Consider the following 24,318-nt stretch of genomic DNA (forward strand, 5'->3'; position numbering starts at 1 on the left):
ACTTATGGTCATAGAACATACAACTCTGTTAGATGGGTTCTTTTGGGGGCAGAACTTAACACCGTTTAATGGGTCGTTAATACTTACTGACTAAAAAAGAAGAAAAAATAATGCTCCTCACATGCACTACAGTGTCGTCATAATGCATATATTTTATAGCTACATTAAATATTCAGTGTTTTTCTCACAAAAGTCTTTAGCTTGATCTTCAAGTTATGTCTTATAATAATATCATTTTTTAAGAAAAAGGTTCACTCTCTAAATAACGTAATCCAAACCTCGAGTCAATAAATTGACCCGCAAGGCCGGACCAGTCTTGTAACTAGGCCTATAAGATAAATAACCAACGCATATGTTTATTTCTCCCAACAATAATTACATGGTCCTGACCAAGCAGCTAGCGAGCTAGGTGGTCCTTGGGAATGAAAGGCTGGTCCATGCCCGAAGAGAACGAAAATAATTAAATAAAAACAAAAATAAAAAATAGCTTCCTCCAAGAAACAAAGTGAGGATTTAAGAGTTTAATTACAGGCATAAGCCAGGCAGGCGGTCCATACCGTCCTCTTTCACCCCTTGCTTAGGCACCTCTCCCTTCACTAACCACCGTGTTTCATAAGATCCAGGAGGAAGAGAAGGCTGTTTATTTGGCTTGGCTTACTGCATGATTCTGCTTCTGTCTGTCTTCTCCAACCTCCCATAGAGAAGGGCCTTATTAATGTTATTGCTATATGTCTGCCCTTGTTCTTGCTTCATGATCATGGCCATGGCCCTCTTTTTAAAAGCTATCCCCTCCCATACCTTTGGAAATCTTCCTTGGGAACCTGCTGCCTCAACTTCCACACAATCTTATTATAAAATTCACCTTTGATGGGAGAGATTCAAAGGTAAGATCAAACACTCGAACAATCTTGGTCGACTTGGGATGGAGCAACTAGCAATATTGTCTACCTTCTTTCTGTAAATACAAATGTATGGTCCTTGTGTAGATTAACTGGGGAGATTCATGAATATTGCAATTTCTGAAGCTTTCGGAAATGACTACTTGTAGATTAAAAAAAGTACATTGAAAAGACGTGAATGATCCATTCTGTAATCCAAGTACAAAAAAATGGGAGCAATGTTTTTTGTAATTCAAAATCACCACACAGCATCAAACCCAGTTGAGTTAATAAAGAAAGCTCGAGAGCGGATCAATGGCCGGTTTTGTTTCAGCCTGCAAGTCATCCCCAAGCAGCCAGCGAATCGAAGACATGTCTCGTCAATGGACCCTATTTTGTAACATAGATTACAACAATCAAAAACTAATAATTTCGTTGTCGCATGCCCAAGAATTCTCCTTCTCTTTGTCAACCACAGCCCCACCCTCTCATGTCTGGTCACATCCACATCTTAATTTCCACTACATTGATATTCTAGCCTCACTCTCTGTGTGATGGTTGAACTGCACTCTCCCATGGCCAGGGTACTGACAGGGACGACAATCGTGGGGCTCCATCTTCATTTATCTAGATACATGAGCCTTTTCACCTGTACAAAGAAGGTTACAGATATTTAATATTTTTAAATATAAAAATGGAGATAATACTCTCTAGCTCGATAATTTTTTATATCAAAAGTTATGTATTTGAATGGAGGCGAAGGGTGGTGCATCCTCCTCCTCTATCTAGAAATGGATAATCTGAGCATAATAATGGAGGATGCACTTACTGGAGAGGGCAAGCGGTGCATGAATCAAGTGTGGCCATGGAATGGAGGGGAGGGGAGGGGAGGCTGTACAATTTGTTAATGCATCACATTCAATGGACCTCGAAGTGGCCCCCATCTATGGCCTTGTGCATCTCCCGAGGAGTGGTGTCTGTGCCTCTAACGGTGTTCATGACGACAGAAATACTGATGATGATGTTCGTCTTGTACTTTAAAGAAGGTGAAGTTGTTTTTTAAAATAATTTTTATTTAAAAATATATTAAAATAATATTTTTTTATTTTTAAGATAATTACATTAAAAAAACATTAAAAAATTATAGCCTTTTTTTTCCGATCAACTAATTACTGAGTCTAGGCATATATAAATTTAACAAATTACCAAATTTAATATCTTTAAATTTATACAAGCGCTAAACCCGAGTATATATAAATTTTGTAAACTATCAGACTCAACATCATTAAATCTAATCAAATGCTCAGCCTAAGTACATATGGACCGTGTAAGTAATCGAACTCATCACCCCCGGACTCAACCAAGTGTTGAGCTCAAGTACATATGACTTTGACAATCTTGTTAAGCTTTATATTGAACCATGAGATTTTGACGAGTCAGAAATATTTATTCTCTTTGATATATAAAAGATGTTTTAATGCTATTAAAAAATAATGATTTTTTAATCTTTTCTTTTATAAAATGATAAAAATTATGGGCTATAAAAAAACTTTGGATCCTTGAAAGGAGGGGGGCAATCTCTTGGGGTTGAATATATTTTCTTAACACATAATTTCATTTTTCTCTCTAAATTATCTTTTCCTTTTTTCTATAAAAAAAAATGCATAGTTAAGTATTAAAGAGTTCTTAAATATATAAAAGAAGATCTTTTATAGGTATCAACTACCAACAACTCTAGCTTAACAGGCACCGAGTATTAGTTACCAGTTACCTTAGCCATGAAGAAGGAATAAAATTGCTGAAATCATGAGATTAATTGATCATCAAACACATAAATCTTACTCTTAAGCTTCTTGAATTTCTTGATACATAATCATAATTGATGTAGCAATAACTTAAAAGGGTTTGGTTCAAACAAAAAGAAACTTGAAGGGTTATAGTTAGATGATTAATGTCGTATGCTTCCATTTAATTAAGGTTTAAATCTCAAATTTGAAACGTTAGAATGTGAAAGAATAACGTTAAACATTAGAAAAACTTGAAGAGCTAAACTTGTAATTAATAAACCACACTTGAGGGTGTTTGGGAGTGTGGTTGTTGTTGCTTTTCAAAGTGTTTTTCACTTAGAAAAGCATGCCAATAATATTTTTTTATTTTTTTAAAAATCATTTTTGAGATCAGCACATTAAAATGATTTGAAAACATCCCAAGCTAAAAAAAAAAAAATCAAATTTTATGAAAAGCGCTTTCAAATGCAATCCCAAAAAGCCCTAATCATCCGACTTTGTCAAAAAGCAATCTTTGATTTCATAGAGAATTGGTTAAGCAAGATTTTTGAGACATGTCAATTTCCAATGCTGGTGCTGAACGGCGGTCAAGAAAAGATGGAAGGTTATGGAGGAGGAAGATGGGGTGGGTGTGTTCAAATACCGAACAAAAAAAAATATAAATATAAAGATAAATTGGGTAATTAATACCCAAAATATAATTAAATATTTTAATAGCACAAGATGAAAAAGTTTTGGTAAAATAACATAATTTAAAAATATCGCAATTCAAAAATATAATATTTTAATAATATCATGATTCATAAACGTGATATTTGATACATGTTGCGTTTTAACAGTTCATAATGGCGACACTAATGAGAAATGTTGCATTTCTGAACTATAATATTTTTTAAGGAGACCGTTTTAAGAAACAACCAAACATTTAATAAAACATTTAGATTGTAGGCAAAACGATTTGACCCGTTTAAGGCTACTATAAAATTTTGTGTCATTTTCATGTTTTAAGCCTAATTTTTTTTATAAAATTATAGTTTTTGTTAATCTAAAATTTTATTTACTTAATGAGTTTAGAGAGTTAAGATATTTACTATTTCATCAAAATTCAGATAGAGTTTTTTCTATATAGAAACTATACCTGAATTTTTGTCATGCTTAAAAACTCTGCAAAAAACTACAATAACTACAATCAATAAATTCTAACCAAACTCAATACATTCTCATATTTCATAATCACAGTAGCCTTATGAATGCATTACACACACACACACATACATACATGAAAAATAAATATAAAACAATTCAATAATATAATATTCATATAATGCTAAAATATATAAACATAATTCATATATTTATCCATGTCTATGTCGTCTACTAGATGATTTAGACTCATTAGGAGCACGACCGAATCCAGCTTCTACTCTTGCTTGAGTAGCCTTGTCCTTTGCTATGACATCATAAGGAGTTAGCCTCTCTTCAAAGATTTAAAATCCAGTTCGATAAACATTTAGAGCGTGTTTGGCAGTGTGGTAGCGGTTGCTTTTTAAATAGCTTTTCGTGCCGAAAAGCATGCCAATGATATTTTTTTTTATTTTTTAAAAATTATTTTTAACATCAGCACATCAAAACGATCCAAAAAGTACAAACCGAACTCAATTTTAACAAAAAACAAATTTCATATTTAGGCAAAACGCAGGTGCAAACGCAGCACCAAACGCTGCCTTAACCACCTGGATGATATGGTGTAAAGCTTTGCTTTCTTCATCAATACTACGAGGATAAGATGCGTCCTCCCGACCTTCCCGTAGCAAGAAGTCAACCTAATATTAATAAAATATTAATGTTAAATTAAAATATAAATACATAAAACTCAACAGTTAACGTATATTAATCATAAAAAATCTATTACTTGCATGATGAATATACTCGTCTTGTTGCTTGTATTGCATATATTCAGGTTGAGAAACTTGCTTGGGATCCATAGATATAACCCATCATGTTATAATCATGCACCAAATCATATAGTACTCGTCAATAATCACATGAAACATCTTTGTAAATATTCAATTTCTTCATGCAACCCACTATGATATATAATCACTATGTTGATCTAACCAATTGTAATCATTATTTTTACCAAGTGTTTAATAGGTTTTTTAAGAGAAAAGTGAGGGCATTAAAGGTATTTTTTCACAAGAAAGAAATAACAATGTGTGTTTGATATGGTTTTAAATTTGTTTATATTTTAATTAATGTCACTCTTGTAAAATATATTATTTTAAATTATCAAGTTTTAAAAGCGCGACATGTAATGGTTGTATTTTCAAGATATGATATTTAATAGACATTTCGTTTCAAATTAAATTATTTCACTAAAAAAATTTAAAATAATATTATTTTTTATTTTTAAATTTTCTGGGATAATTAAAAAAAAAACACCAAAATACAGAGGAAAAGGTGATGGGTTTAGTACGGCTGTGCTAGCTTTTACATGCAGAAAACGACAGAGGGTAATAATGATGAGAGAGGGTTCGCTTTTACTAATTTGTCTACTACTACTGCCCGCCTCAAGATCGCGAATGTTGGAAGCACGGAAGCAAAGCAAAGGCTAAGAATGGCGGCAACCCATTCCTCTATCATCAAATCCCACATCAAGCCTACATGACTCCACCCCACCCACCCACCCCCTAGAGAGATATACAGAGAGTTTTTTTCTTCTTCAGAAATAAAGACAAGCCCATATATGCTTGAAATTAAAGACATGGGGCACAAGAAGGTAGTCTAGCTTGTTTTGGTCTCTTTAAAAAGAAAGCCCCATAAGCAAGAAAATTGGAGAAGGTTGAAATTTGTGTGCAAGAAAGGTTCTTGTGGTTTGTTTTATGGGAAAGGGGATTTCCTAAATTGAGAAAAAAAAAATTATTCTTCTTTATTTTTCATTATGATGACAACAGATGATGGCTTAAACGTTTCAAACAAGGTAGCTAAGGAAATAAACACTATTACTAGTAGTTGTAATGTTGATTTTGGTGTGAAGCTACATCAACCTATTGATCATCATCAATCATTTCCTTCTGGTACTCCTATGATGGTTCCTCATGTTAATCACCACCGTCCAATGTTTGACAATGGTCCCACATCATCATGTGATATAAACAAGTCTTTGATGAGCTATATAAGTGATCGTATATACCGTGTTGCTGCTGGTGGTGCTACCAGTGGCGGTGTAGTTGGGGTTAGGAATTTTCAGTCTTTTGACATTTCTGAAACAAGTATCTCTACGGCAGCTTCTGCCTTCAGATCCCCAGGTTGAAGAAAAATTTCTCTCTCCTTTTCCTTTCATTAAGTATATTATCCACTTCTAGCTGTTTTTCCTTGTTAGTGTCTCTCTCATTTTCTCTGTTCAACTTTCAAAGATTGGACCTTTATGAGAGCAAGAGTCAAGGTTTGTGTGGACTGACAAATACAGTGAATTCTTTTGCCAAGTGCAGGAGGCAATATGGCAGCGTCTTTGGGGTTTCCTTTTACAAATACACAGTGGAAAGAGCTTGAAAGACAAGCCATGATATACAACTATATAACGGCCTCAGTCCCTGTGCCTCCTCAATTTCTAATTCCAACACCAAGAAGTAACGCTAAACCCCTCAATATCTTTTCTTTTTTTCTTGATGAATATTCTTGGTTTGGTGGGTTATTCATAAGTACATCAAAGTTGCAATCTTTGTGGTTAATTTTTGCTATTTTGAGCACATGCAGTGGGGAATGGATTGACTGTAAGGTTCTCAAATGGGGCAGATCTAGAGCCAGGGAGGTGTAGGAGAACAGATGGGAAGAAATGGAGGTGCTCAAGAGATGTGGCACCTGATCAGAAATACTGTGAGCGTCATATGCATAGAGGCAGACCCCGTTCAAGAAAGCATGTGGAACTCAATGCTAGCAGCAATAACAACAAGAAGAACCGCCATAATCCTGCTATTTGTCCAGAAGCTCCTGTTACCGTGGCCATTTCAAAACCCACTATCAACAACAGCAACAGTGGCTCTGCCTCTCACGATCAGTTTTTTGGGTCTATGCCTATGCCTCAGCCATATATCCAGGCCCCAGTTTTTGTAAACAAAACCAGCGAGAAGACTTCAACTTTTGATGTTAATGGAGCCTATGGTTCCACATTCAAGGAACCCAGGTTGGTTTGATCTTTAGATTTTAGTAATTAGTCATTATTTTGAGGGAAATCTACGCTGTGATTTGCGAAACTGGTTTGTTTTTTCTTTTTTCCTTGATTAGTCCCTAATTTTTGGTGATTTTGTGCTTAAGGAGCTTGGACTGGATGTTGAAAGGGGAAGCTGGTCCTATAGCCAAAAATGATCAACAATGGCCACATCTAGTGCACAAAGAAATTGAACTAGCTACTGAAGGTTCCTTTAACAGTGCTTCTGTTCTCAAACAGCATTACCAAGGAGAGTCTTTGAATTTGAACTCATTTGGAAATTTTAATGCTAGAGAAGACCAACAAAGCAATCAATATAGTCTGTTTCTTGATGAGGCTCCAAGGAGTTTTATTGATGCATGGTCTAATGATGCAATTTCTAGAAACACAAGTTCTGTTTCCTCAGATGGGAAGCTCCATCTTTCCCCTCTCAGTCTATCAATGGGAAGCAATAGGTCTACTGATGATGAAATGGGTCAGATCCGAATGGGTTTAGGCCTAATCAAATCAGATCGAAATGAAGAAGGCGGTAACACCAGCAGCACCCCAGGTGGCCCCTTGGCAGAGGTGTTACAACTGAGGACAAGCAACACCACAGGAACCAATCAATCTTCTTCAATGATGGAAAATGGTGATTCTATTAGTCCTCCAGCTACTACAGTCTCTTCTCCATCAGGGGTTTTGCAGAAAACACTTGCCTCATTTTCTGATAGCAGTGGTAATAGCAGTCCAACTCTTGCCAGTTCAAGGACCAAACCTGAAACTGCCATGCTTTGGTTAAATCAAGGCTAAATTTGCCACTCTCTAGCTAGTTAAGGGCACACAAGGCCATAAGGGCAATATATTTTTATAAGCTTGATATATTTTTATGGTTTTGGTGGTTCTTGAATTAGTTGGTTATTTTGTGACCTCTTGAAGTTGTCTTTTGGACGACTGAATGGAGTTTTGTTTAGATTATGTGTGGTGCTGTAGGAAGAAGTTTGTAGAGTTGATGATGTTTTGTTCTCTTGCTCTTGGAAATGAAGGTGGGCTCTCCTTCTGTTATTAGTGAGGGAGACTTGTCTAGCCCTCTTGTCGGAAAATATCTTCTCTTTTTTATGGAAAAATCTTCTTTTTGACATGATGAGGACATCTCCCTCACCTGTTCTGTGTCCATCAGTGCTCACATTTTCAAGCTGTTTTACCTAATGATTAAGTTGTACCATGATTCTTTGTGGTGGAGCACCAAGATATTGTCCCCAAACTTCTAATCTTTGGTTTAGTTTACACGGTGGAGCATCCGAAGTTTATTATAAACCATCTGAATCGAGAAGTCTCGAACTTGCTTCATCGGAAATAATCAGTGAAGTCCAAAGTCTACTGTGCCTGGAAGGCTGGAACATGACAAAACACAAATGGATGATGTTAAGCATGAGATGCTTATGTTTTCTCTCTTGGGCACGCAAAGTTTCATGGAAAATTGGAATACATCATCCAGGTTTTAACTCATCCATAATTTTAAAAAAAGGTGTTTTAAAATTTTTCAAAATATTTATTTATAATTAACATACATATTTATTTATATTATATATATTAAAAATTATCTCACTTAAAATATAAAAATAAAAGGTAAACAAATATAAAACCAAAAACTACTGAAGATTAATGTCAGTAGACTAAAGTTGGATTTGGATTAAAAATTCGGCCTCACACTTTCCTGCTTTCTTCCCAAAGTCCTCAAGGAAACATGAAGAAAATGGAAAGGGCCCAATATTTTATGTCCTTGAAGAGGGGGTGGGAGGAAGCCCATTTCTTGGTGCCAAAACTATGCCGCAAGAAAACAAAGACGGACATGGCATGTTGTTGAGGAAAAAAGCCCTCGAAAACTGCGGCCATCAAAGAAGACTTGTGAGAATTAATTTCTTATAAAGTAGAGATTAGAGATGGCGGGTGTCTTTCGTAATATATTTTGATTGTAGTTTGAAAATGTTTTTTTTTTTTTTTAAAGTGGATTTAAACTTGAAAGGTATTCAATTGATGATTCTCAAATGATTTTTTTATATAATTTTAATATATTAAAAAAATATATAAAAATAAGGGTGATCATTTTCAGTTTGGTTTGATTTTTATAAAAAAAATAACCAAATCAATTTTTTTTTTTTTAAAAAAACCCTGAGCCAGACTGAAATCGGTTCAAACCGACTAATTTCGGTTAGGTTTCGGTTTTTAGAATAAAAACCGATTCAAACTGGTTTGACTCTGTTTTTTCAGTTTGGCTTAGTTTTTTTTTTCGGGTTTTTTGTTCGGTTTGGCTTTGATTTAGTTTTTTCAGTTTCGAGCTTATAAAATCAAAACAAATTGTGGTCAGTTTTTTTAAAATTTTAATCGGTTTTTTTTACAGTTCGGTTTTTCAATTTTTTTTTTATTTTCTCAATTTAATCAGTTTTTTAATATTTTTTTACTCACCCCTATAAAAAAAAAAGTATTAAACTTCTTGTTTTTTCAACTTAAAAACACCTTTACAAAAACAAATATATTTAAGATATGAATCACGTAGATGAAATAACCGGCTCTTAAATTGTTTAATGCATTATAATACTAAAATACTGTTGATATTTAATAATTGTACAATGGATGTACATATGTGAAAATAATAATGTAATGTTAGGGAAAGAAACATAATTTTTTCGATAAATTACATTTAGATTTTATTCTCTAAAAAAATTGTTATGAAACAATTAGATACATGCTTCTTTAAATAATTATTTATATTTAATTATTCATATTTAAAATTAAAAACTTACTTGCAACGATATATATAAAATAAAATATATCTTTGGGCGTGCGCAACCTTTCTTTTCTGTTCTTTAAGATGAGCATCATGACAAGCGCAGTGAGAAAGTAACTTCTGCGTGCTGTAATTTCCTTTTCTTTATCGATTTCTTCGCAAGGAATTGCCTCCTCCTCCATCGCTCATCTCGACAACTCTTCTTCATCCTCCGACTCGCTAGATTCTTCTTTCTTTTCTTCACAAGTAAGAGGATCCTTTTAATTTAGTCATCTTGATTTATTAGAAGTCGGGAAAAGCATTAATAAGTTTGAGATTCAGTGCTTGTACATAAATAAAAAATTGTCATGTGGTTTTAAAATTCCAACTTTTTTCATAAATTTTCACCCCTGCAAGGACTCCTGCACCGGCTCTCCTGCCTGAAATTCCTGCTGCCGCCGATTCTTTGCCGCTGCTTTCTAGCCCTCCAAGGTCCTCATCGGTCACCTTAGACCTGAAGTTTCATTTCACGGACTAGTCAGGAAATTAGAAACTTGATTTCATCCATAGTCTCTGCACACATTCTTCCTTCAGAATTAGAAATTTCAGATATATTTGAGCTCAAAGACTCTAATGCGCCTGTCTTACATCCAAGTTTTTATGTGCTTGATGATGCCACTGTTAGATTCCTGGGTTTAAAAAGGAGGGGAGGATGCCCCAGACCGAAATCCTATACCGACTTGCTAGATTCTTCTTTCTTTTCTTCACAAGTAAGAGGATCCTTTTAATTTAGTCATCTTGATTTATTAGAAGTAGGGAAAAGCATTAATAAGTTTGAGATTCAGTGCTTGTACATAAATAAAAAATTGTCATGTGGTTTTAAAATTCCAACTTTTTTCATAAATTTTCACCCCTGCAAGGATTCCTGCACCGGCTCTCCTGCCTGAAATTCCTGCTGCCGCCGATTCTTTGCCGCTGCTTTCTAGCCCTCCTCGGTCCTCATCAGTCACCTTAGACCTGAAGTTTCATTTCACGAACTAGTCAGGAAATTAGAAACTTGATTTCATCCATAGTCTCCGCACACATTCTTCCTTCAGAATTAGAAATTTTAGATATATTTGAGCTCAAAGACTCTAATGCGCCTGTCTTGCATAAAAGTTTTTATGTGCTTGATGATGCCACTGTTTTGTGGATTTTCATTAATGTCCGGTTCTTAAAGTTCACTAGCTCAAGCTTTGACGGGCTCGATGATGCTAGCTACTGTTTTGTAAGCTTCATCAATGCTTTATTTTTCATTTGTTGCTTTCACCCAATGCGACATGCAATAATTGTTTATTAACTCTAGTATATTATTGTTTTATATATGAAATCATTCCCAGGGTTAATTATTTATAAAATATATGTAAATAATTTGTGTCAATCCTACGTCAAGTGTGAAGTCTCTTCTTCAGACTAAAAAAACGCACATATACATAAAAAATAAAGATATGGTATGATATTTTAGATTGAAGAAATTTTGATGGCCTTGGAGGAGATTCTTTGTGTTCCAGAGATTGAAAAGCATAAGTAGACTCTGTAATAACAACCATTAGCAACAAACAGTGGGATTTCAGCTTGAAACATTTGAAATGATTTATTATTATTTTTTCCAAAGTCCCTCAACTTGCCTTTGTTTGAGTTTTGTTTTTGTTGCAAGGCGGGACTTCGTTATATTTATATTTCATATACTATACGGAGGTGACAGACAGAGGTGAAGAGCACCAAAACTTAGCAGTTAGCACTACTAAAAGGGGTTTCTTCGATATCTGCATGCGTCTTGTAGTTTGCAACATGGAATACATTGGATCCCTGTTCATGTTAATGCATGCTTGGATGGCTCTAACTTTGATATGGATAAAAACCAAGAGAAGAGAATCTTTGCCTTGCCTACACTTTAATATTATAAGAGTCTACTGTAGCCTAGTGCAGCATGTCAATGACATAAAGTCACTGAAAAAGGAAACAACATGCAAGGCATTAACTTCCCTTTTCTCTAGCTGTATATATATATATATATATATATATATATATACACACAATATAATATGTGATTTTGTTTGCCTTGAAAGGTAGCCGTTAGGAAGGAAAATCATAACAATGACTGAGTTGCAGTGAACTCACTTGCCAAATTTATCATACAATGAACTTAATGTTGCACTCACAGTCACAGCCACCGTCGGCCAGCTAAATTACTGATTGCAATTAATTAGTAGAACGGACAAAGTGGGGCATTTGGTTCCTACAGTCAAGCTGGAGATTTTGAGTTCTTAATGACATCTCTGACTAAATTGATGCTTAAGACATGTCTCCATCAAACCAATAATGTACTTGCTTTTTTCAAGGTTGCAGCAGCATTGATAAAGGCAGTGCATAATACTATAAAAAGCTGCTGAAAGACTGATGTGCATTGGTTTAATTCTCTTAACGTCTACTAGGGTTATTCTGATGATGAACATATTGGATTTTTTATTCTCCTCTTTCAACTTCAACTCACTCCAGTTCTAGCATCTTCAATATGGCCAAGCCTGTTGTGTTCTTGAATGGTATATCATTGTTTTGTCCCTAAGTTTTCAATGCAATCATAACTTAGTCGTTTATGTTCGAAAATTTATAACTTAATCCTTTGGCTCCTGTTGACCGCTCTCTCTTATTGAAAACGTTCGTCGGTTTTATTAATCTCAAATATTGTACTAGTTGAAAATTTAAACTCTCGGAGAAAAACCAACAGAGCGAGAGGTTAGAGAGAAGACCTATTGATAGGTCGCGGTCAACAAGGAGCAAGGGACTCCTTTATATGTTTTCAACTATGAAGGACTAAGTTATGACTTCATTCAACACAGAGGGACTAAAGAATAACTCACTGCGAATAATGGCTTACCTTAACCACCTGCTAAGATCATTAGTTGAAGGAGGAGAGACCTCATCATCAATGCTGTCTGTGTAGCAAGAAGACATGTTAGACCTTTGCTCCATTACCATATTGGCTCCATGAATGCCCTTCAAACTTGGGCTCCTCAGGTTATAATCATTAACCACGGAACCCTCATTGCTATTTGCCGGATCAGGCACCGGAAAAGACAGGCGTTTTTTGGCTGAACCTGATATTTCTCTTTCCGGGGTTGAAGCTCTCTGCCTTGGTGCGCTTTGTGATCGAATTCTAGCCTTGGCAGATGCAGTGGCAGTCATGTAGTTGGGCTTTGAAGTAGCGGATGGGGTAGTTTCTCCCATTACACGGTTTCTGCTTTCTCTTAGGAAACGAGGACTGGATGAATGGACTTGAAGTAGTGTTCTTGTTTTGGATAGGGATGGTGTGGTTGGCTGTGAGAGATTGTTGTGGTTTTTTTGAAGAGGAGAGGTAACTGAATATGAACTAGGCCTGTGTTGTTGGTAGTGATAATGTTGATGCAATTTACGAGCATTAGGTGATGAGTAAGAGTAAGGTCTAGAGGTGTCCATTTCAACAGTTTTGACAGGGTCTCTGCTGTGATATTGATCACGGAATGCAATCCCTCTTCCCTCCCATTCCTTTATCGTTCCCCTCCTTTCAAGCCATCTTGGGTTCTTTTCTACCTCTCCTTCACTTGCATACGAGTCTCTTCCCGGTCTCCATATCTATCATTAATGCAGGAATTTTAATCGAATGATCGATAAGTTGCCATTGCCGACAAAAATAAAAGGAACTAGATCAAATTAAGGGCAAGGAGTGGTCAAAAACCTGTTGAGAGAAAGCATAAGCAAGAGCCTTTTCACGTTTCAAGGCAACCACTTCCTTTGTTTCCTGGAACATTGACTGAATTTCCTCAAGTGTTTTAGGATGGTAATTGCAATGAAACCAATCATCAGCAGTGCTGCTTCCATCCCAGCACTGCAGTTCATTGTTAAGAACCCAATCAAAACAAGCTGACGCTGAAGTATGATGATGTACATATCTTAAACAAAATTTCTTACAGCAGATTTCCTCTCAGCAAGATTTGATCCCCGCAAGCTATTTGGATCACTGAAGATGGAATTTGTGCTGCCCTCATAGGAAAGCCTTCTACGCTGTTCACACACCCGAGATTGCACCCTCGCCATAGCTTGCATGCACTGAAGAGTCATTTTTGCTCTCTTTCTAACATTATGGCCTCTCACTAAGGCTTGCAGCTTCACTAACCCCTTAAGTGCTTTAAGAGCTCGCTTTGCCTTCAAAAACACAACCACCATTATTAAAAAAAAAGCTCTTAAGATTAAGAGATATATAATTATTTCTCTTTACTGATCTCTTGCTAATTACTTACCAGATATCCTCTAAAAGCTGTTTGTATAGCAATGGCAGCAAAGTGTTGCTTGACAAAAAAGGGAGGCCTGGTGAGTCTAACAACTTCAACAGCTGCTTGAGCTGTCGCAACTGCTGCTTGTGCAGCTGCTGTTGTAGCCATGGCCACTGCAAGGGCATGTCTTTGCTGAGCATCAGCAGCTTCAGAACTAACAGTACTATTATTAGCAGCAACCGCAGTAGCAGCATTGGTGGTTGCTGTAATATTGTTAGTGGCGTTTGCTTCACAATGGTGTATTACTGTTTCTTGATTTGAAAATTTCCTGAAAATCCATCTTTTTTTCCCTCTCTTCTGCACAAATAAACATTTTTCTATGTCAATAAGCTATTGTATTACAAAGGAATTACTAATCAAGAAAAGAATCTTCACCTTTTCTTCCTCCTCTTGTTCATGATCTTCTCTCCTTCTGCTGCTTCTCTTATCATTCTCTTTACTAGGAGACCAAAAAGCCCTTTTAACTGCACTCAGCCAAGAACTTCCTCCAATCTTCCCCATGATGCAGACGATAGTACTAAAGCAAAAAACTTGGCTAGATATAAAGGCAAAAAAAAAAAAAAAAAAATAGTCTAGAGCTACACACACAGATTTGAGTGGTTGGTATGTTTAAATGCAAGACGCACAGAGAAATAAATGTATAGAACAAATAATTTAGCCTGCATTCTGCAAGAAGGGTAGAGCTAGTCCATGCATTTGGGAACAGGTTCTGTGCATTGTCTATAATGCAAAAATGCAAAAGGTTAACAATAATATGGACATAGGATACAATGCTAAAAAGAAATGGTGTTTTCTTGTGGCATGGAGAGCCCTAAATAGTTCTGTGTCAGACAGTTGGAGACAACATCAAAGAGTGGGTACCCTCGAGAAGTGTTAATTTTACCTTAGTCCCTGTAGTTTATTTCAAGAAATATCTAGTCCCTATAATATCAAAACTAAATAAATAGCTCTTTGTCTAATACTGACCATGCTTAATTTATAAGCTTCTTGTTCCAAAAAACCGCACCATTACCATTGTATCTACCTGTTCACGGTTCGGTTCGGTTCGGTTCAGACTACAAAAACCAACCGAACCGAGTAACTTAAATTTTGAAAAATTTAAACCGAACCGAACCGAAAACCGGTTCAAACCGGACCAGTTCGGTTCGGTGAAATTCGGTTTTTTTTCCATAAAACCGAGAAATCCAATCCTATCATATATGGGTTTTTTTTTCAGTTCGGTTTAGCCAGAATCTTGTTCAAATCCTGCAAATATAGCAAAGCAAAGCCTCAAAAGTTTTAGCATCCCGATTAATAAGAATATTTGTTGATAAAGAAATTTACAAAACAAAAGAAAAGGACAAACTAGATTGTGGAGGCTAGCTTTCTCCATGAGCACCGATTGTAACTTATAATCACACTTTTATCCAAAGTTGCACATATAAAATTAATATTAATTTTTGCTATGAAAGCTTTTTTTTTAGCTCAGCAGCCAATGCAAACAACACTAAATATCAAAAGCACTTTGACTATCTCTATTCTTCTTTACCCATTTAACAAGAAGACGAACCAGATCTTGATGACAGCTTGCGTAGAAATAAAGAGAAGCCAAAGAGATGGAGATGTTGATTTTTGTTTGGCTTGCACAGAAGAGATATGGGTTGTGCAGAAGAGATGAAGATGATGCACAGAAATAAAAAGAGAAGCCAAGGAGATCGAGATGTGTGTTTTTGTTCAGCTTGCGCGGAAGAGATGAAGATGGTGCACAGAAATAAAAAGAGAAGCCAAAGAGATGGAGATGTGGGTGGATGACTTAGCTTTTGAGTTTTGAGATGGAAAGTGGAGGGCGGCGGCTTTTTGTGTTATCAGTTTTGAGATGGATAGTGGAGGGCGGGGCAATTTGTTAGGGTTAGGTTAATTGCTCGGTTCGGTTCATCGGTTTCAGTTTTAAAACCGAAACCGAACCGAACCGGCAAGATTTTATGGTTTTACAAATCGGTTTAATCGGTTTTTCTCGGTTAAATTTTCTCGGTTTTCTCGGTTATTCGGTTTTTTTTGAACACCCCTAGTATCTAGTGTTTTCTTTTTCCAAGCATTTCCTGAGAAAGAAAAGGGAAATGAAGTGGGAAAGAATGGTTTTAAATATACAGGGATTAAATATTGAATTCCTAAAATGTTGAGGATGGATTGATTTATTTTGTTAAAATATAGGGTCTGATTTATAATTAACTCCCTCGAGAACGCTGAAAGCTGGATAGTGTTTCCTATAGTGAAAGAAAAGAGAGGAGGAGCGGGCAGTGCTTTTGCTTTGTTTTATTTATTTATTTACCACCATGGTTGCTTTCTACATGATTACATTTCTGATTTTGGGGAGTTGGGATTTGTGGAGAAGAGGAGAACAATATGTTTTGTTCTAGTGATCTTCCAATGGGGATGAAGCAAGGAGGATCTTCAGGGCTGTTGTGGTCATTTTCTAGGCAGTTTGGCAAGAGCCCTTTTGACCAGCTATATTGGGATTTGGCTGTGGAGAATTTGGGGACTCAAATGTAGACCTACCCTAGTTTAGGGTATGGGTATAGGGATTAGGGTAATAGTAGTAGTGGAAGTAGACCTTGTTTATAGCTTGAAAGATACTGTTTGTCCCATATCCATGGACCAGTCAAACAGTTATAAATCCTCTCTCAGCCTTCTCTTTTTCTTTTACTTTGCCAAGCTATTTATGGAGATTTTGGTTATGGGAAAGATGGTGACAAACACGGAAAGGGACTTGTGAGTTATAAGACTCCATGAGCTGCTCAAATATTAAGTGCCTTGGATTCTCTGATCTTTGTAGGGTGATTGCCTCATGTGGGACATGTTAAATTTACTTGTGATTCATTGATATTTCACTGGGTTGGAATTCATGATTGCTGCTCAAGAACAATGACAGTCGACACTTTCTGGATGTCTTCAATGTTAACTCTGTATATATGACCTAGTTTTAAGTCATGTAAAATGACAATTCAAATTACCTTTATTTGATTTGATGTTTTTTTGAATTTTAAAAACATGTTTACCGTCGATGCTTCCCTTTTACCCTTAGCATGTCTGGCATTTTGATGAAAGCAAGAAAGGATTATAATATTTATTTTTGAAGCCTCTAAAATTATATCTACACTAGCATATATATATATATATATATCAAAAGTATTGTAATATAAGTCTGAAATAGGGTTAACTCCTACGGTAGGAGTCCACCATGCTTCAATTCCTACCTTCTTACCTGATTTTTCTAACAATTATAGATATTGGTATCTCCTTTCTTAAGAGTTCGAATAAGTTCTATATATTTGTTTGAAATGTACTTGATGGGCACCCAAAGGGTGTGTATCTAAGTTTTTCATCATAAAAAATAAAAATAAAAATAAAAATTATACAATGATTTTGATTTTGAGAAAATATAAAAAAAAAATACTAAGATAATAGCTTGTTTAGCCAAAAAGAATAGGTTATATACAGCTCTTCAAAATGATTAATTGTGAGAGTTTGTCCGAAGATGGGATGGCCGGATTACTATTCAAGACTTCTTTTGTAGTGTTTAGGGTTTAGGATCCTATATATATATTCAGCGAGAATCTACTGTACATAAAGTAGGCTGTCCTGATAGGAAACAGAGAATCCAGTGAAGGATACTGTACTGAGAATACCACCATTTTCTTGTGTACCAAAGCCAAGGTTTTGTTCAAAAACAACCACAAGTGAAGAATCCAAGTTCAAAGAGATGTCACTGGTGTCTAAAATCATGTGGGCTTGGATCATGAAACAAAAGACAATTGGGCTGCAATTCAGACACTGTTACATCCCACAAAGCCTGCCCATGTACAGCAAGTACAAGGATGTTTCCCGAAGGAATGAGAAAAAGGACTCGAAGTAGAAAATCTAGTATGGATGATGTTTGATGATGACAAAACTCTAGGTGTTTCTTTGAGTTAGCTCGAGAACTCTCAAACTTTCAAGACTCTTCTCCATACTTCCCTTATCTCTTTTGCCCTCTAGCTCTATATATTCACAATCCAAAGCTCCTTAATCAGAGCATATCAAAAAAGCAAACTATATTGTACACAGCCACTTCCACTAGCCACAGTTTCTTTGGTTGTCACTTGGTGCATATATATATTTTTTTAATTTAGCAATGGCTTCGTCAATATTGTCTTGGTCATCTGCACCTTTGTTGTCAAGCAAAGGCGAAGTTGTGCCTTCAACTAAGCCAATAACTCCTTGCTCAGTGTCGTTTCCATCAAGGGGTGGCTTTGGCAAGAGTACTGCTAAGCCTTCAAGGTTGGCTTTGGTGAGAGCAGAAGCTGCCGGTGATCACAAGGATACTTCAGTGGACGTGCATGTCAATCAGCAAGGAAACAACCAAGGGACAGCAGTTGAGAGAAGGCCTCGGAAATTAGTTGTTGATGTCTCCCCATTCGGTAAGTAGTTTTTCCTTCTTCTTTTTTTCTCTCCTTTCCGAACGATCTTAAATATGCTCGATCAGGCCTGGTTGTGAAGACTTTTCAGTTTTACTATTTATTTAGTTTTCTTTAATAGTAAAAGTCATCCATCTTTTATAAATGTTGAACATATGCAATGGCAAAAACGATCTGAAATGACTTGAAACTTGTCCTCAATCACAGGTTTGTTGGATCCATTGTCACCAATGAGGACAATGCGTCAAATGCTGGACACAATGGACCGACTGTTCGATGATGCACTGACAATTCCTAGCAGCAGGAACAGGACAGGAGGAGATGTGCGTGTACCATGGGAAATCAAAGACGAGGAACATGAGATCAAGATGAGGTTCGACATGCCAGGACTGTCTAAGGAGGATGTCAAGGTCTCGGTCGAGGATGATGTGCTTGTTATTAAAGGAGAGCACAAGAAGGAAGAAGCTGGCGATGATTCATGGTCTCGTAGCAGCGTCAGCTCTTATGATACCCGGCTTAGGCTGCCGGATAATTGTGGAAAGGATAAGATCAAGGCTGAGTTGAAAAATGGAGTTCTATTCATTAACATTCCTAAGACCAAAGTTGAACCTAAGGTCATTGATGTACAAATCCAGTGAAAAATCTTATAGGAAGTATGTACCATGTATAGTGCTTTTGTTTTGTAAGAACTTTCAGTCCTTGTATTGTATTTGAAGATGTAATGTCTTGCTTCTTCTCTTTCTCAATTATTGCCTATGTTGCTTCCCTCGGACAACCATATCCGATACCAGGAGCAATTAATCTGAAGTTCTAAATATATAAAAGAAATTAAGAAAAAAATAGTCAAATTTGATGTGGATATTTATGTCGGATATGCACACGCATCTATGTTACATAAGAATCTGGTATATATAGATTTACATTCAGTGTATAAACAATATGAACAACTATGAAACACTTGATCATCTCTTATGCTCAAATCTTGAAACATTTCTGCGAAAGTAAGAAAGGAACCATTCGAGCTAGAGTCAAACTAATGCGGGATGGGCAGAGGAGTTACCATTCTGGTTTGCCCCTGCATTTTTGGACATTGTTTACGCAAATGTCTAGTAGATGAAGATTCTCTAGCCTTCAACTTGCTAGATAGGTCTTGAAAAACCGACAATAATGCAATTCTTCTCTCGTCCCTTAACTTGGAAGGAAAGACAACCTACGACTTGGTAATTAATGTTCAATTTTCTCTTAAAAGTTTCCTTCATTTAGTTTTCACCCCACTTGAAAATGTTCAATCTTTAAGGCTCGTTTCATTTTCACCCCACTTGATAATATTACTTTGCAATATGCCTCTAGTTGATCGAGGACTGCCCATGATGGTCTAAATCAGAATTTTAGGTAATGTTTGGTTATTATCTTCAAATATATAGAAAAAACGATGTCAAATGTTCAGATAAAAGAGATATGTCTTGTTATGAAATGATAAAATTTCTCCAAAACATGTATCTGTCTTTTTTTTTTTAATTTTTGTCCACACTAACCAAACACAGCATTGGTGTGAATCATGCACGCGGAAAGGGGGGCCATGTGGACCAGATGAACCAATATTTCTCAGGTAATAAACTTGCATCATGAAAATAGCAGGAATATATCAGAGAATCGTCTCCTACTTTCTATTTCAAGAAATTAATCCAGCAAGAACACGTTGAGAACAGAATAGATGAGAATCATTCAAGATTCTGCTGGAGAATTCTTTCTATATTGCTTCTCTTTTTTTCTTTTTACATCTTCTCCATCTTTGGCTAAGTAATAAGTACATCTGCATGGTAACTTCGTAATTGTTGGATACACAAGAGAAAATCCAGTACCTGAAGTGTACATTCCGAAGCTATCTACTCAGACCCTTCAGGAATTGGTTCCAGATATGGCTTCCAGTTTCTTGGAGAATCAAGAGAAAGAACTTTTTCCGCTCTGCCCAACAGAAACTCCTCAACAGATATTTCCTTTGTCAAAAGGTGTTGAAGCTGTTGCTTTGTGATAACAACTTTAATCCTCTTGACACCTCCACTGGCTTGATCGTCTCCGTCAATCACAGGTGAAATCACCGGAGCTGAAGGAAGAAGATAGTAAACATTTCCGAGGTTTAACTTGTAACCTGGTGGCAGATGATGCTCCTCTATTCCTTCCTGTGTTAGCCCAATTCCCGAGCCAGAAAAGTTCACCAAGAGATCTCTCACAAGAATTTGAGTGCTGAATTCCAAAACCTTTCCATCTGTTTTCACGACCTGCAAAACTTTCTCTTGCTTGGCTTCAGCAATTCTAATGCATGAACCTATTAAGGGAGGTCTAACACAATGAGCTAAACAATTGCCCATTTTTCTCCAAGAAAAGATGGACATGGAAGTTTCAAAAGATTTCAAGAGGAGAAGAGGGATTTCCTCTACTTTGTTGTATGCAATGAAGGGAGAGATATGGAAAAATTGAATTTAGAAAGGATAAAAGAGAAGCAATGGGACGTTTTTTTTTTTTTTTTAAGAAAGGCAAAATAGATATAAAAATTGTCAAGACGCATGCAAGACAGGGTCGGTTAGTGGAAGTTGGAATTTTAGTCTCGCTCTTCTTCTATGCCATTACCTTTCATTTTATACATCTAGAAGTGAAGGTCGAAAAAATATAATTTTTTAAAATATATCAGATGTAAAAAATATAGCTTTGAAATTATTTTAAAAAAATAATATTGATAAATGTAAAATGATTTCAGAAGATTAAAAATAATAAACTCACTTTGTTACCAATTTTACAATTGGTAAAATGATGTAATGTAAGATTTAGACACCATTTTTGCATTTGAAACTGTATTTAGGTGCATTAAAAAAATATATTAAAAAAAACATTAACTTTTATTTATTAATGTTAAAAATTAAAAAAAAAATATTATGATATATTTTTATGTGAAAAATACTTTTAAAAAAGCATAATACACCACAATATCAAATACACAATCAGTGCTGCAAACAAGTGGCACAACATAATGTTAGTGAATATATCTTATAGTTAATCGTTTGGATACATGTAGCACTGATTTATTAATGTAAAATATAATTATTATTAATAAAGGATTTTTTTTATCCTTAATATTTATTTATATTTGGTTAATAAATCTAATATTTAATTAATGAACTAGAGTAAAAATATAGTCTACGGGGTAAAAATACTTTATAAAAAAAAATATAAAGTTGTTATAATTATAAGATTTTTATTGAATCGAATCATTGTTCTTAAATGTTCTTGGTCATTGTTTTATTAAGACTGGATATTAATTAGAGTTGTTAAGATCGATATATATTATGTCTCTTCCTTTATGAAAGGAAACAACTTCTCTCATAAACTAAAGTATGAATAATACCTAGAATTAATATGATGTTTGTCAGACGACTTGTATATCAAACTGACTTGCAAGAGAATTCTATATGGAGATATCAACTATGACTATAGAAAGAATCATGTGATAGTTGTGTAAGTAATTCTTAGAGTACTTAAGAGTATTAAGTTATATTATATATGAAGTATTATGTTTTGATTCTAACCATACGTGGTCTTAATCAAGGGTAACAAAGAAGTAGATATTGGGTATAATATAAACTATATAAAGATATTTGAGTAATTGAGAGATGATTTATCACCTTATGTGAATTAAAAAATATATTTTATCTATTTTCAAATAATATTGATTGTAAAATTCTTTGATAAGGTTGAATGAGTTTCGAAAAGAGTTTCAAAATCTTATTCAAATAATCAATGACTATAATGTTGAGAACTAACATGATTTGACAATGCAGACATACTTCATACTATAATGTCTAAATCAGAATAGTCTTGATGGAAGGATAATAATTACGCTGGAAAACTAGTTAATGAAAAGGTAAGTCAAACCACTTATAACTTTTCTAATATTTAGAGGATCATGACAAGTTGCTAAGCATTATACTTGATCTTCAAATACAAGTCAATCAATTGTTGAATTGATAATAAATTAAATTGTTTAATTTATTTAATCTTATTTTATTTAAATTTTTTATTTATATTTGGATCAACTTATTAGGGGATCTAATGTCTCACGACTCAAATATCAGGTTCATAATCGGCAATGCAGGAGCGGTGTCATAAGGACATCTAACCTATGTTAAGCCTCAGAACATACATACCATAAAACAAACTATATAAGGATTTCAAAGTGTTTCATATAATCTTTCAAAATATTCCTCAAAACCAATAAAAACAACTCATAATTCAAAATACTTATTACATTAAATAAAATCTAATATTTGAAATGATAATATAAACTTGAATGAAAATAATGTAATAATGGAGTGTCTAAGATATTAAACCACAAAAAATAAAAAAAAAATCCTGCAGAAACAAGCAAGGCATACCAACATAAAAAAAAAATTGCAGGAACTCTTAATTAAAGGTGAACCTGTTAACGGAAAAGAAGAACCTGAAATAATATTAAAATGAAAGGATGAGTTCAACCAACTCAATGAAGAAAAAATATTTAATAATTTACAGGTAGTACGGGTCTTGATATAAAAATATATATTAAAATATTTATATAAGATACTATAATACACCTGGAAAAAAAATATTTAATAATTTTCATGTACGTATCTTTTTTAGATCTGCACTTGTTACATTCTAAGCATTTGATTAGTGGTTCATATAATGTTGGATTTGGTCGTATATAGACAGAAATAAGAGGAAGATTATTTGTGTCTTTTTCTGAAACTGATCAGTTTGTACACCAATTGAATCAATAATTACAGACCAAACATTTGCTGATGCAAATATGCAGTTGACACATAATATCAAGGATCTGGTGAACAAAATATCTATTATAATGGTGGTTCTAACAGGAAGTTGGCTGATGATTTAACATGGTAGGGCATTTAAAAGAAATCTTGACTACTAGAACTCGTAGCTGGAGATTTTCTGGCACGATTTGATGATGAACAATATTGCACACCCTTGGTTCTTTTAGAAAGATGCTTGCCACAAGTGATTATGTGATCTCAATATTATATTTGTCAAGGTAACATATTCATTTTAAAATATCTATCTCAATGAATTTCTCCTAATGTCAATTAAACTACTTCATCAATAATTTATATTATTTAAGAAACTAATTTGGTAAAAAAACCTATTTCTCGTGTATAGATCCGATCCGTGTTGTGTATCTTGTTCAATTGGATCATTTCTGTGAACTTCAACACGAAACTTCTGCAAAGATGTTTTGGAGTGGGAAATTTGAGATAAATGAATATTTCTAGAGTAAACTAAAATTCCTCCAAGAAATAACAAATTTGTTGAGCTTGGAAGATCATACTCATAATCCATTTCTGAACTTATTCTCAAGTGTGACGCAAGAGATGATTATACGTAGAGTTGCAGAATTTACAGGCTCCTACTGCTAATCTGCTTGTGGTAAAAATTTAATGATGACATAACTTCAGAGCTAAACTTGCTTGAAGTGATCTTGCTAGGTATTGTAGGAGCCTCCACCAAGAAAATGCCATCATCTCATGGTGGAAAATGAAGGATGGTGACAAAAATCTTCCTAGAATCCACAGAGTACTAAGGATTAATTAACTATAATAAGATCACTGAAAGTGGTTGACTTGCTAATTAATCTATTGACTCTTCAGCTGAAGCAGACACCTCCACCAGATCCAACCTCCATTTTGGCACTGGCTAGCCAGGTCTTCTTAGTCATCGAATGAAAGATTGGAATGAACACGAAGGTGAGGTGAGACCCTGAAATTTGAGTCTTCCCACTCCTTTTGGTTCTCCATCTAGATATGTTCGAGTCCACTTTTGCAAACCCAAGTTAAGTCAATCCTTTTTTTTCCTTCAAAAGAAGCCATCCG

The 24,318-nt window shown here is 35.1% G+C and overlaps 4 protein-coding genes across 5 annotated transcripts; 2 read left to right on the forward strand and 2 right to left on the reverse strand.

The window, feature by feature from the left end:
* The first annotated feature begins 5,287 nt into the window (after window positions 1-5,287).
* Window positions 5,288-7,992, forward strand: LOC118046683 (growth-regulating factor 7). The gene is made up of 4 exons (XM_035055661.2): window positions 5,288-5,973; window positions 6,157-6,294; window positions 6,422-6,848; window positions 6,980-7,992. Exons 1-4 carry the CDS (start codon window positions 5,607-5,609, stop codon window positions 7,662-7,664), a joined length of 1,617 nt encoding a protein of 538 aa, XP_034911552.1. The 5' UTR covers window positions 5,288-5,606; the 3' UTR covers window positions 7,665-7,992.
* A 1,841-nt stretch (window positions 7,993-9,833) lies between these two features.
* On the reverse strand, window positions 9,834-14,764 carry LOC118046706 (protein IQ-DOMAIN 17). Of its 2 annotated transcripts, none has more exons than XM_035055701.2 (6): window positions 14,343-14,764; window positions 13,935-14,264; window positions 13,606-13,839; window positions 13,373-13,522; window positions 12,536-13,269; window positions 9,834-10,132 (listed from the first exon to the last, which is right to left on the reverse strand). In XM_035055701.2, the coding sequence occupies exons 1-6, from the start codon at window positions 14,466-14,468 to the stop codon at window positions 9,985-9,987; spliced, it is 1,722 nt and encodes a 573-aa protein (XP_034911592.1). In that variant the 5' UTR covers window positions 14,469-14,764; the 3' UTR covers window positions 9,834-9,984. The 2 variants fall into 2 exon arrangements, with proteins under 2 accessions (XP_034911592.1, XP_034911591.1); XM_035055700.2 differs by lacking the exon at window positions 9,834-10,132 and adding an exon at window positions 10,395-10,635.
* A 3,174-nt stretch (window positions 14,765-17,938) lies between these two features.
* Window positions 17,939-19,146, forward strand: LOC118046680 (small heat shock protein, chloroplastic). Its single transcript, XM_035055658.2, has 2 exons — window positions 17,939-18,403; window positions 18,608-19,146. Exons 1-2 carry the CDS (start codon window positions 18,118-18,120, stop codon window positions 19,036-19,038), a joined length of 717 nt encoding a protein of 238 aa, XP_034911549.1. The 5' UTR covers window positions 17,939-18,117; the 3' UTR covers window positions 19,039-19,146.
* Window positions 19,147-20,286: 1,140 nt separating this feature from the next.
* On the reverse strand, window positions 20,287-20,769 carry LOC118046679 (uncharacterized). Its single transcript, XM_035055657.2, has one exon. The coding sequence runs from the start codon at window positions 20,767-20,769 to the stop codon at window positions 20,287-20,289; it is 483 nt and encodes a 160-aa protein (XP_034911548.2).
* Between the last annotated feature and the right edge of the window lie 3,549 nt (window positions 20,770-24,318).

This window comes from Populus alba, chromosome 12 (genome assembly GCF_005239225.2).
Source record: "Populus alba chromosome 12, ASM523922v2, whole genome shotgun sequence".
In the NCBI taxonomy this organism is placed as follows: domain Eukaryota; kingdom Viridiplantae; phylum Streptophyta; class Magnoliopsida; order Malpighiales; family Salicaceae; genus Populus; species Populus alba.

What these genes read in the sequence shown, in the direction of transcription:
- LOC118046679 (XM_035055657.2), bottom strand. Translation starts at nt 20,769, where the DNA reads ATGGGCAATTGTTTAGCTCATTGTGTTAGACCTCCCTTAATAGGTTCA.
- LOC118046680 (XM_035055658.2), top strand. Translation starts at nt 18,118, where the DNA reads ATGGCTTCGTCAATATTGTCTTGGTCATCTGCACCTTTGTTGTCAAGC. An exon ending in TGTTGATGTCTCCCCATTCG is followed by an intron (nt 18,404 to 18,607) that starts GTAAGTAGTTTT and finishes CCTCAATCACAG; the next exon opens with GTTTGTTGGATCCATTGTCA.
- LOC118046683 (XM_035055661.2), top strand. Translation starts at nt 5,607, where the DNA reads ATGATGACAACAGATGATGGCTTAAACGTTTCAAACAAGGTAGCTAAG. An exon ending in TTCTGCCTTCAGATCCCCAG is followed by an intron (nt 5,974 to 6,156) that starts GTTGAAGAAAAA and finishes TGCCAAGTGCAG; the next exon opens with GAGGCAATATGGCAGCGTCT. An exon ending in TCCACATTCAAGGAACCCAG is followed by an intron (nt 6,849 to 6,979) that starts GTTGGTTTGATC and finishes TTTGTGCTTAAG; the next exon opens with GAGCTTGGACTGGATGTTGA.
- LOC118046706 (XM_035055701.2), bottom strand. Translation starts at nt 14,468, where the DNA reads ATGGGGAAGATTGGAGGAAGTTCTTGGCTGAGTGCAGTTAAAAGGGCT. An exon ending in TTGCTGAGAGGAAATCTGCT is followed by an intron (nt 13,523 to 13,605) that starts GTAAGAAATTTT and finishes AATGAACTGCAG; the next exon opens with TGCTGGGATGGAAGCAGCAC. An exon ending in GATCTTAGCAGGTGGTTAAG is followed by an intron (nt 10,133 to 12,535) that starts GTAAGCCATTAT and finishes ATGAAACTTCAG; the next exon opens with GTCTAAGGTGACCGATGAGG.